The 13,588-nt window shown below is 39.2% G+C and overlaps 1 protein-coding gene across 1 annotated transcript in view; it reads left to right on the forward strand.

Moving 5' to 3' along the window:
* The window catches only part of DPMS3 (dolichol-phosphate mannosyltransferase-like protein), a 51,283-nt gene extending 47,411 nt beyond the window's left edge, over positions 1–3,872 (forward strand). Inside the window, exons 2-3 of the mRNA XM_087682248.1 lie at positions 1,937–2,044; positions 3,586–3,872. Of these exons, the coding sequence (XP_087538374.1) occupies positions 1,937–2,044; positions 3,586–3,651 (174 nt within the window). The 3' untranslated portion in view covers positions 3,652–3,872. The remainder of the gene's footprint in view (positions 1–1,936; positions 2,045–3,585) is intronic.
* Positions 3,873–13,588: the final 9,716 nt, after the last annotated feature.

Below are 13,588 nucleotides of genomic sequence, written 5' to 3' on the forward strand. Positions count from 1 at the left end.
AAGTGTGAAAGATTGTTGAAATCAGGGCCAATAAATAGACTAGTAGGAAATAGTGAAAAAGATCAGGTCTGCTGCATGTGATTGACAATAGTGTTGTTCAACTAGCCTGTCCGACTTGTTGCCACGTGTAACCTGCTCTTGTCTGACCTGCCATGTGTCATTTGCATCGATTGCTCCTGCTGCTCTTGCCTGTCAAGGGAATGACCAGCTGTCTAGCTCTAACATCATCACAATCATCCGATTGTTCATTTGATCTAACTCTAGCCATATCTCCGAAGCCATGGTCAAGTGCTCGATGTGAGTAATTATAGTTGGAGTGCAAGAGAGAGGGGAAAGAACAGATGCGGATATTCAATTTTTACAGAGAGGTTGGAGGCATCATAGGCTGTAGGATAGTCTATAGCTTGAATCACGAGTCATAAGACTTCAATATGGCAAACATCATTACGTGCCAAATGCAGTAATTCTTCCCATTGAGCTTCTAATCGAAGGAAGAGCCGGCAACATGGGGACCTTATGGTCCATAATAGCTTGAAACTCTGTGTCAAGTTTGGTTGACATTGTAAATGGAATGACTTGCACAAAAACAAGGGCAGCCCCTCTGACTCTGCACATGGTGTCAATGCTTGCTATGGCTTCCTCAGCTTGTTCTTAGAGAATTTCACCCATCGGAGGTGATGAAAACTCAAAATCTACTCCAAAGATTGAAAGCACAGCCTTTTCTATACTTTACCAACAGCAAAAACCAGTAAGAAATAGCAACTTTGCTACTTCTCTGCACCTATTCACCTCAGCCTTGAAAGGCTGAAAATGCAAACTTTTGTCTCAAGGAATCCTCCCAATCAGGTCTGCCCGTGATCATCAGCCCTTCTACATTGCTTTGATACCATAGTAGGGTGCAATGAATGCAAAAGTGTATGGAGAGACTGAAAGATAATGAGGACAAGAGAAGAGGGAGAGAGAAAAGAGACAGAAGAACTCAGAAATCTGCAATCAATGAATGCTGAAATGAAGAAGGCAGATATACAAATGGGCTGTCGAAGTATCTCAAGCTGATCTCTCTCTCTCTCCACCAATTGAAGACACAAGTGATGAAGGCAGGCTGCCAATGGGCAATAAATAGGAGGAAAAGAGACAATAAAATAATGCAAGCGGCTAGCAAAATTGGATGACCAGCACAAAACTGCGGACCGCTACCATAAATAATAAATACTCAGTGACCAGCCTCCTGCATGCCACGTGGCACAGTTGCTTGCTTGACTATTGTCTGATAAATGCTGACTTCTTCTGGTGACTGCTGGAAATGCCCAAAACTGACAGGAACAAATGCATAACTCTACCTGAGAGAACTGACTGCACCAACTGTAGCTTGAGAATGCTAGTCTAGGGGATGACTAATTCTCTAATAGTTTCTTTACAACAAGGCATACCATACCTGTTTTTCATGTTACTGGATGGTAGATAGCGACAACAGTACAAAACACTTGATTTTCAATTTGTAATCTAGTGGATTACTTAATTCAGTTGTAAATTATGTATTCTTGTTTCTTTTCAGATCCTCAAGGTTGGGTAGTGAGTTTTTGAGAATAGGTGAGGGAACTGGTAGCATGTTTTTTGGAAGATAAGAGAGCAGGACAGAACCAAATAGACAAGAGACAATCAAGCATTGTTCAGTGAGATATAATTTGGATGCTGTCTGTGTTTGTCACAGTTTCTTATTAAAGCAAATACTAGTATTAGGTTATAGGTGAGAGATAAAGCCTATTATCATGCTTGTTATCATCATATTGGATCAGATTTAATTGGCTCCACATGTTTATATGAAAAGTCTTGCTTCTACTGATTGTTGTCGATTTTGAGAAAGATGGGTTGTTGAATTGTTGTGTCCAAGAGAAGTACTGGTATCCTAATTTATGTTTTCTTTATTGAAGTACAGCTCCCTTTGTATGCTCTAGTCATGCTGGGATGCTATGGATTGGCTATGGTGGGTTATGGCTTGATGGTATTTCCAACGTGTCCACAAGAAGCGTTGCTTCTGCAGAAGGTAATAACTTTTTGATAGACAGTTCAATTGAATATGTTTCTCGAATGTAAGTGACTTAAGAGCATACCGTCGTTCCTAAGTATTCGAGCAAGAGTGGTGAATGCATGAGTGGCCATGTTTGGAATTGGATCTTACAGTTTTTGGGAGCCCCTCCACTAACATCACACGTCAGTCATTTCCACTCACAAGTCCTCTGTCCATTAGGCTGTCCATTAAGCCAAGTAAAACAGTGACCCCCCTCTCTTCCTCCCTCCCTCCCTTCCTCGCCTTTGTAACTAAAAATACAAACAATCATTGTTTTTTAGTAGTACTTTACAACAATATAGGATCTTAATATAAGGGATCCTTTGAAGAAGATAACATAACTAGAAAGAAAGGCAAATATAGAACTAAACAAGAGTATGAAAAACAAGGGCTGTTGGCCAGCCCTCTACACCTTGAGCCATTTGTTGCATCACACTATGCTAATTGCAACAAAAAGTTATGATTTTGGTTTTAACCCAAATTGTCCAAAGAGCCCAACCCAATATATGGTCCATGCAAAGGAAGTTGCATATTTCATGTAAAAGTGTGTGTTGTGAGTTGAAAGAATAAGCACAGCTGGAGCCGATTACTAGCTAGGATACAAGTGTATATTTCTCACAGTGCACATGTATATCTAACACATGGATTTCTTTCCATTGCTTGGCGAGGCTCATTACTCCATGGCATACTGTAATGCAAGAAGTTTGAAAGGGCCTCAAAATCTACTTACTATTCATCTTCTATTGTAACAACTTTAAATAAGTTAGAATATAATGATTTCTACCGATCCTCTACATTCATTCTTATAAGACCTTTGCTTTAATGTCCCTCTTTGACTACATACAGTGAATAGTCACTATGCATAATCTTACTTTTCCATTTCCTTGCTTAACCAATACTTTCATCGGTAGTAGATACTTGATAAACTTGAGCTAGGATGGAAGCTACACATAAACCTTCAGTAGTAGTAGATACTTCACATTTACTTGATCTTGCAAAGTTAAGGTAAGCCCTGCTAGAAGCGCATTTTTGTGTTGTCTTTTTGCCATGCAACAAGACCTCATCTTGTATGTTGATTAGCTAATGTTGCTATAGATTTAGTAAAGAAGAAAAAATTCAAAAATCTCCTTTTTAAATTACCAATGCATTATGCTCAACTCTTATGTTAATAGTATGTCTAACCTAGAGCATTTTTAGATATACCATGCTTGATATTACTATTAGGCTCTGCAACAATCTATCGTGAAAAGAGAGCATTCTTCTTGAATGACCCATGCTTTATACTAAGTCATATGGTAGGCAAAGTTGCTTAACCTTAATAACAAGTGAAACGTAGGCTCCCTAATCTCATTAAATCGTATAAATTTAGGTTACTATTATGTTAAGAGTAATTGGTTTACATATAAATCAAATAGTTAAGGATGTCGTTCACATTGCATACTAATATATCTCTTATAACTTTTTATTTTTAATCTATCAAATAGAAAAGTTAATTGTTTTTTTTTGAATGTTTATAGGACATAGTTGAAGCAAAGGCATTTCTACAACAAAAAGGAGTTGATGTCTCTTTAAGAGAAAATTAGCTCATTCACTTGAGTTTGGCAAAAGTGCTATCATGCAATATCAATTTTGATACAATGGCATACTCATTAGGTGTGTTCATGTATTTAGGAAAACTTGCTAACCATAGAACTTTTAAGGATCAAACATGATCTTTGGATTAGTGTAAGTGAAATTTGTCTACACTTATGTGAGCTTAGTAGTATCTTTGCAAGATTTGACAAAAGAGAAGTAAATTCAAGAATGCTTTATAGATTTAATTGAACTCTACATTGCATTTAAAAATGAAAACAAGTGAAAAAGTCTTGTTTTGTTTTGCTTAACTTAGTGAGTTGATGATAAAGTCCTTAATGCAATATGTGCTATCTCGTGCACTTTCAAGGCATATTGATAAATAAAACTCTCGTATGTGCAAGTCCATTCATGTGCATGAAGCGATTTTTGCAAGGACATTTGGTCAATTCATGCAAGTCCATTCATGTACAATAAGCGATTTTTGCAAGGACATTTGGCCAATTTATCATGTGTTTGGACATGTATCATATATTGTGAAGTGTTTGGACACTTTTGAAGTATAATGTGTATTATATTGCTCTCATGTAAGCAAAGATATGAGTTGTGCTCAAATAGATCTACTTGGCCATTCACCAAACACATCATGTAGAGAGTATGTACAAGTAATTTATGTCATATTATATTCATTGGCATGAATTAGCCATATACGATTTAGTCTACCCAAGGCTTTTAATTATTTATAGATTGTAAAATTGTGAAGTAATTGCTTTCAACCCTAAGTTGGTAACACTTCTACGTTGGGAGCTTCACATATTGTACACAACACAAACCTTTGGTGTCATTTATAATGTGGAACAAATGCTCCTTTTTGAAAGATCAGTAGGGTCATTCTAGATCTTACATACCTTTTCATTGACATGAGCAAAGAAATTATTAGCTTAAAGAGAAGGATAGAAACAACGCCCTTTTAATGCTATCGATTAAAGCTAAAAGAGGAGCAACCTTCTTGACCTCTTTTGAACTAGCTTACATAGCATGAAAGGTTGCACAGAATGATATCTCATACTTATCTAGAGTTGGAAAATGACTACTTATTACACTCATAATCAATAGAATGGTGTGGGAAAAAGGAGATAAACTTACTACTTCATGTCATGATACACAATTGTAGCAAGTATTGGTCTTGCCCATGTATATACTAATAGCTCGATTGCTCTCAATTACACAAGTCCCTACCACCTTTATCATACCTTGGGTTAAAGCAAATGTGGTGAAAAACTTATTTGAACAAAAAGTACAATATGACCCTTCCCAAAACATAGTTAAATCCTTTAACATAATGTAGTTTCACTATTAACCAGATTTGTTGTTTTATAACTACCGACATAATTTGTAATTTATAACTAACTATCTCCTTGGTGATTCCTGACATATCTTGTCTAGTGTTGACATACAATGATTACCAATCTCATGAATCATCTAGTTCAACTTTGCAATAATAAGATTAGATTATAATTTGCAAGCAAATATTCTGTCTATAGAATGAACATGTTGGACTTAACAAAAAAGCTAATAATGAGCTACCACTCCTTTGTTTGCATGACACATGCATGTGCACACTAATAAGTATCACTTTCATGTGTATGATGACCTATGGGTGAATTGATGCACTTGGGGAAGTGTTGTGAAAAAGTGGGAGTGCAATATGTGTTCATTTGTCTTGCTCCATCCGTGCATGTGTGGAAAGGGGTGGAGATTTGGATGTAGCTAATGGTGAGGGATTGAGTGAGTCTTTTGGCATGTTGTAAAGTGCTTGTATAAAATGGTTGCATTGAGTTTCTTTATTCTTAGAAGGATGAGAAGACAAAGTTTGATAAATTCTACCAAGATGGAGAGTAGGCCGAGGACTTTATTCCTCTCTCAATATCAAGAAGATGAGCAACATGTTGATGTGAAAAGATGATTCAAAGAATGACAATCACCCAAACTAATCGAGAAATGTCTAGATGGTATTTTCATTGGATAAAGTCTCTCAAAATGTTGATGTAGTATGTAAATGTAAAAGGTTGGGTTGTTAAGAAAATGATGTGGTATAAGATATACTTTAAAATTGTTTTTAGTTTATAATCTTCACCCTAATTTAAGGAGCAAGGAAAGTGTGTTAGAAGGTTGGATTGTAATGACATATCACATTTGCATAATGATGCAAATTACATGGAACTCCATGTTGGTGGTTTAATAAAGGAGAATACATGTTTTAGTGATGATTCTTATGTACAACTACTTTTTTTTTTGTCATAAGAAAAGTTAAAGGAGTATCATTCATAATGTTAACCTACCAAAGACCATTGTATTAATGCCATCAACAGACATGTGATAAATTAAACAAATATTATTTATATTATTAAAATACCAGAGATGATAATCTTAACACCACTTCTCTCCCCCTAAACTAGCCTTATTTGTGTGAGTACTAGTGTTCAAACTTGTCCATGATGAGTATGAAATGCTTATGATCCTAAAGTTTCACTCATGATGTCAATTCACTCACCAAGATAAGATGTTGCTTGTTTCTTGGGCTAGTTTGTGACTCGTATTCTTAAAGCTTAACTTGTATGTTTTCACCTAACTTATGAGGATATTGTAACCTAAGTTGTAGCTTCATTAAACATTCTTGCTACATGTTAGAGATCTATTACACAATGGCAATGTTGTGAAATCCTTCTACCTTTGGCATATCAATAGAACATCATAATAAGGTAAGGGATGAGCAAACAATAAATGAATTGAACTACATGTTTCTTGTAGGTATTAATAAATTAGGAAGGTTTCAAGATTGAGCAACCAAAAATTAAATTGCTCATGGATGTTCATTGCTTAAGAATGTTTCAAGCTTGAGAAATAGAAACTTTGTACAAACTCAAATCACAATAGTCTAATAATGCAAATATGCATGTGCATCCAAAAAATAAAAGGTATGCCATAAGCTTGCATATTCTGGGAGCTAAGAACCAACTTGTCAAATTCATACACATGTCTAGTCTAGGAATAGACTTATATAATGGTAGCACCTCATTGCTTTCAAATGAAGCTTTATCATGATATGCATGCTGTTACACACATGCCTTATGTCAAGATTGTGGGAGAGAAGGAAGGAGTCTCACTTGTAGTTTTCTTGCTTGCACAATGGGGGAATACACACAAAGGTGGAGGCTGAAAACAATTTTCCTCTTCTTAGTTGTGTAAGCCAAAAAGAAGTCAAGTACATAGAAATAGAAGAACCCTATATATGGGTCTCAAACCAAAGACAACTAACTAAGGTGGCATACTAACTGAGCCACGAAGTAGAGTAGATAAGGATAGCTGTCATCTAGCTATTATTCATGGGCGGTGTACCAACCGCATCTACAACTGACAAGTCGGTGACATAAATGCACAACGGTCACCCTGGCATATTACAAGTGGAGCTCGATATCTCAACGCTCCCCCTCGAGCTCAATTCCAATTCCTGCACACCAAGCAGGTCTCTGAACTTGCGCAGCTTCTCTGCGCCCAATGCCTTCGTGAATATGTCAGCTACCTAATCCTCTGTGCTGACATAAACTAGATCAATAAGACCTAGTAAAACCCTCTCCCGCACATAGTGATAATGCACCTCAATGTGCTTTGTTCTAGCGTGATAGACTGGGTTATTTGCCAAGTGTATACTACTCATGTTGTCACAATAAATGACAACTGGTCCATCTGTAGGCTGATGCATATCATAAAGTAGCTTATGCAACCAAGCTACCTCACATGCAGCCATTGCTGCACCCCTGTACTCAGCCTCTGTGCTCGACAAGGCAACTATAGGCTGTTTCTTGTTGCTCCAAGTGACTGTAGCACTTCCAAAAGAGAACACATATCCACTGGTAGATCGTCTATCAGAAATACTACCAGCCCAATCAACATCAGTGTATCCATGCAGCTGTATCTGAACCCTAGTCTCATAAAATAGTCCATACTGCAATGTGGACTTCACATACCTGAGTATGCGTCTAGCCGCATCCAAATGCGGTTTCCTTGGAGCCTGCATAAACTGACTTACCAATCCAACAGCATAGCTTAAATCTGGCTTGGTAATAGTCATATAAATCAAACTTTCTACTATACGTCTGTACATAGTAGGGTCTTCCAGAAGCTCACCTACATCTGTGCTCAGCTTCACATTCTGCTCCAAAGGAACTGAAATAGACTTACAGCCTGTCATCCCATATTTGGACAGCATGTCCAATCCATACTGCCTCTGCAAGAGCTGTATCCCACTTGGTGATCTAATCACCTCAATGCCCAAGAAATAATGCAGCTCTCCCAAATCCTTCATCTCAAACTTTTGCTTCAATAGCATTTTCACATGAAGGATATCTTCATCACTGTCACCTGTCATAATCAAATCATCAACATAAATGACAAGTAGCATAATACCTTTCTCTGTTTTTCTCACATAAAGTGAGAAATCTGCCTTGGAAATCTGAAAGCCAATAGTGACAAGATACTGTCCTATCTTGTCAGACCATGCTCTAGGTGCTTGCTTCGAGCCATACAATGCTTTCTTCAACTTGCAAACAAACTCAGGATGAACAGCATGCACATAACTTGGTGGCTGCTCCATATATACCTCTTCTTGCAAATCACCATGCAAGAAGGCATTCTTTACATCCATCTGATGTAAAGACCATTCCTTTGATGCAGCCATAGCAATGACTGCTCTTACGGTTGCCATCCTTGCAACCGGACTGAATGTTTCTTCATAATCAATGCCATATGTTTGTGCATACCCCTTGACTACTAATCTTGCCTTGTATCTATTCATAGAACCATCTGCATTGTGCTTCACCTTATAAACCCACTTACAGCCAATTGCATTCTTACCTTTAGGCAAAGGTACCAATTCCCATGTAGCATTTGCTTCCAAGGCATCCATTTCTTCATCCATGGCTTTTTTCCATTTTTCTTTTCCCATGGCTTGCTCAAAAGAAGTGGGTTTTGGTTCCTGTATCACTTTGACCATATATGCATAGTGAATGGCAGTAAATCCATCATATTTCAGCCTATCCACAGGATACCTAGCTCTGGTAGACCTGCGCAAAGTAGGTTCACTCCCAGGTGCTCTCAAAACATCCCTGGTCTTCCTTACTCCAGGTGTAACAATAGAAGGAATACCCAACTCATCATCAATGCTCTGTTCTGAGCCACTGGATTCACCATCCACATAAGAGTGACCTTCACATCAAACATAGGCTGATCTACCTTCTCTTTTCCTTTTCGTGAAACCTGAATATCACTATCTGCATTTCTTTGAGAAGATTCTCCTGATCTCAATCTGGCTGTCTATGGCAAAGAATGTGAACCACTGCTAGAGGACGCTCCAGGTCCACTAATATTTTGTGACTGCTGCTGTGAATTCTGTGTGGCATTACCGTTTTGTGCATCTACATCATTAATCACATTTACTGGTTTATACCAGCTACTCATCTCATAAAAAACAACATCTCTGCTCACTGTAAACTTATGAGTAGAAGGGTTATAACATCTATAACCTTTTTGCTGTGCAGAGAGTAACTAATAAAGATGCACTTCTCAGCTTATGGATCCAACTTGGATCTCAACTCATCTAGCACATGTACATAGGCAATGCAACCAAAAATTTTCAAATGAGAAATATCTGGTTTCTTATCAGTATACCTCTCCTCTGGAGTCATCCCATGTATTGCTGCAGTGGGAGTCCTGTTCATTATATAGACTGCTGTAGCAACTGCTTCAGCCCAGTAAAAATCTGGCAAGTCTTTTTCGTTGAGCATGGCACGAGACACCTCTCCAATATGCCTGTTTTTCCTTTCTGCAATTCCATTTTGTTGTGGGATATGACTGCATGAATATTGCTGCTTTATGCCATGCTCCTGCAGGAACCTTGCAAACTCATTTGAGAGGTACTCTCCCCTTCCATATGACCTTAGGCATTTTATTTGCAGGCCTGTTTCTTATTCAACCATAGCTTTAAGAGTTTTGAAATGCCCAAAAACTTCACTTTTCTTTTTCATAAAATATACCCAAACTTTTCTGCTATAGTCATCAATAAAAGTGATAAAATAATGACAGCCTCCAAGAGATGCAGCTTTAGTAGTCCACACATTAGAGTGGATTAATTCCAATGGCTTCTTACTCTCTTGAACATGTCTAGGAAATGGTTTCCTTGTCTGTTTTCCAAACTGACAGGCTTCACATACCTTATGGATTTCTGCAACCTTGAATTTAGACAATCCTGCAACAATGTTTTGGGCCTGCATTGATTTAAGTCGCTGTACATTAACATGACCAATGCGTTTATGCCAGATATCAATATCTGCAACTACACCGGTCCCATGTGCAAACATTGCTGCACTCAATTCAGGCATGTCTGCATCCAATGTAAACATTTTGCCCTTCTTCTTTCCTTTTGCTATCAAGCGACCTTTATTTTCATATCCTCAACAAAGCATCCATGAGGATTAAATCTAACCTGCAAGCCCTGCTCAACCATTTGATCAACAGAAACCAGATTCTTGGTGATATTCGGGACATGAAATACATCAGACAAGTATTTCTTTTTCCCATCCTGCATAGACAAAGGAAATTTTCCAATCTACACAATAGGATGTGCAGTATCATCACCAGTCTCCACAAATCCTGGTTTTTCCATTTTCCTTGCATCCTCCATCCATTCTGCATGACCTGTCATGTGGTTTGATGCACCTGAGTCAACATACCACACATCGTTGCTTTCTTCTGCACTTGTCACAGAATTGTTCATGTGCTGCACCATAAACAAATGCTCATTTCTGTCATTACCCTGTCTACTAGAAGATGCATACTTCCCTTGTTGCAATTTCCCATTCATGATGTCATTTTGCTTTTTATAGCAATCTTTAGCCATATGACCCATTTTACCACAGTAGTAGCATTCAACATTGCTGTTTGCATTTTGGCCTCTTTGCCATCCACCACGACCTCTTTGGCTCCCCCTGCCTCTAGAGTTACCACGTCCTCCTCCATAGGACTGGTTTTCTTGAGTTTGCTGCATATTCTGATTTCTACCACGGCCTCCAAATCGGCCTCCTCTACCTCTGCCTCTACCTCTTCCAGCATTTGAGTAGAAGACAGTTTCTTTTGAAGTTCCTCCTGAAGAAGATGCACCACCATTTCTCTGCTCCTCAGAAATTAGAAGAGCAATCAACTCCTCAAAATCAGGAAATCTTTCACGAACTGAAATGGATGTCCGAAACTGTGCAGAATCCTTTCCTAGACCATTCAAGGTCACAGAAACTAAATCATCATCTTCCACTGGCGACCCAATGGAAGCAAGTGCATCTGCAATCTTCTTCACCTTCATGTGGTAGTCATGGATGCTCATACTTTCTCTTTGCACATTATGCAACTCTTGCTTGAGCTGCATTTTCCTGGCTTGCGTATTTGTGCTATACGTTTTTGACAAAGTATCCCATGTCTCCTTTGGCGTACTTGCATCCTGAATATGCACAATCATAGAGTCGGAAATACTGATAGACAGCCAGTACATAACTTGCCTGGCTCTCTCATGCCATGCTTTGAATGCCTGCATTTGCTGTTGATTGGGAACATTAGGAAGAACTGGTTCTTCTTCATTTCCTGCAACAAATTCCCAATATCCTTTTTCCATAAGGAAATTCGTCATTCTAAACTTCCATGCTTGGAAGTTGTTCTTGTCAAGCTTTTCAGTTACAATCTGTGAAAGAGAATCACACGCCATTACAGAATACTGCAAAAAATTCTGTCACTGCAGAGAACACACCTTCAGCCTTACAAGGGCAAATCTGCAAAACTGACGAAAGTGGTATTTAACCACACAGTCACTTCCTAGTGACGATTTTGCATCAACAGGCAACAAGGATGATTCTGTAACTCCCAATGTCTCTACGCACAGGCATATGATGCAATTTCTACAGTAACTTTTCACCGACCTATAGAACAGTGGCTGCACAGCATAAAACTGGGCCTTTTCCTGAGTGCGTGCAGAAAACTTCCGCCTCCAAAACAGGCCCCGAAATGGCCTCAAATCAAAAAAACAGGGTCGCCATGGGCTAAAGCCCTCCCCCGCAGCATATATTGCCCTCTTTCTTCACCGTGAAGGGCGTCTCAACCTGAGACAATGCACTCTTGCAATTTCCGGCTGTGTACCTGCAGAGATCTGCTCCCAAAATAGAAAATGAAAGCAACACTGCTCCTCTTACCAGAACACCGCGAGCTTGGCTTGCTTTCTTGAGCTCCTTACCACGAACAAGGCTCTGATACCATGTCAAGATTGTGGGAGAGAAGGAAGAAGTCTCACTTGTAGCTTTCTTGCTTGCACAATGGGGGAATACACACAAAGGTGGAGGCCGAAAACAGTTTTCCTCTTCTTAGTTGTGTAAGCCAAAAAGAAGTCAAGTACATAGAAATAGAAGAACCCTATATATGGGTCTCAAACCAAAGACAACTAACTAAGGTGGCATACTAACTGAGCCACGAAGTAGAGTAGATAAGGATAGCTGTCATCTAGCTATTATTCATGGGTGGTGTACCAACCGCATCTACAACTGACAAGTCGGTGACATAAATGCACAATGGTCACCTTGGCATATCACGAGTGGAGCTCGATATCTCAACACCTTAAACATATGAGAAAACACACAGAAAGGTACACACACAAATTAAGGCAAGCAACATATGTGTTTGCAAGAGAGAGAGAGAGAGAGAGAGAGAGAGAGAGAGAGAGAGAGAGAGAGAGAGAGAGAGAGAGAGAGAGAGAGAGAGAGAGAGAGAGAGAGAGAGGGCATAAGATCTTTAATATGATCAACAAAACAAAGGAAATGAGAGATTTATCATGGCAGGCAAGTACATCCCACTCAAATCATTTAGTTATTGTTAGGCTTGTAGTGGTGTTGTTTGTGCTAAGGGTGCAACGACTTTAGCTAGGTTAGGTTAATTGCATACTTGCCACATATGATGGTTGTATGCTTAGATGTAAGCATGATTAGATATATAGATGAGAATCCTTTGTGAGGAGGAAAGCTACAAGTTTGGATGTTGCATTGTGTTTGGGAGATAGAGACTATCGTTTGGGGGGTATCATTTTAGGGGGTTAAAGCCCTCACTCCCTCTACCCTCTCCATCGCACCTTATTTTGTTGTCATAGGCCTTAGGACTTAAGGGTTAAGGTTTCCATTTTTTGGGGAAAGGGGGTGGGGAGGCCAGGATATTAGGGCAAAGGATTTAGGATTTTATGGTAGTGGGCTAGGCTTTTCCAATGCGATGCAAGCATTATGATTTGGGGATTCGACTTACAATCTTTTAGGTTGTGAAAGGGAGGGATTAGGGTCTCTATATGTGTGCATGTGTGAAGTAGTTTGGAATTGTTCATTAGAGTATTATTTTGGGTGGAGGGGTGATGTTATACATTTTGGTGGGTTACATTAGGGCGTTCCAGGTTGCATGTGATAGGGTAGGGGTATTAGATAATGCTATTTTGGGTATGTCTAAGAAAACATCCAACATGAGGACCAACATCCTCCAACGACACCCCCCCCCCCCCCCCCCCCCCCCCCCGCCCCCCAAACGTAGAGGTTCTTGCTCTCTACCTCTTGCATAGTCTACAAATCCTCTTGGCTCTAGGGATGTGTGTTGCTCTCCCTTTCTCAATCTATAGTAGCTTTGGAAAGAGGAGACCTTGAGCTTAATGATGGCTACTCACATGTCATGTGGCATGTATGTGGAGTGTATATGTAGGTTTTTCTCAGTGTGGGGGAGGTATATGGAAGGGGACTTAGGGTCATATTGAAAGGGAGGGAGGTGCTACATGTTGACCCCACATGTGCATACCATGACCTCCCAATTCTTCCTTGTGCTAGAGTC

The sequence above is a fragment of the Lygodium microphyllum genome, chromosome 7 (assembly GCF_053477565.2).
Source record: "Lygodium microphyllum isolate KBCC chromosome 7, Lygodium_microphyllum_v1.1.10, whole genome shotgun sequence".
NCBI lineage: Eukaryota > Viridiplantae > Streptophyta > Polypodiopsida > Schizaeales > Lygodiaceae > Lygodium > Lygodium microphyllum.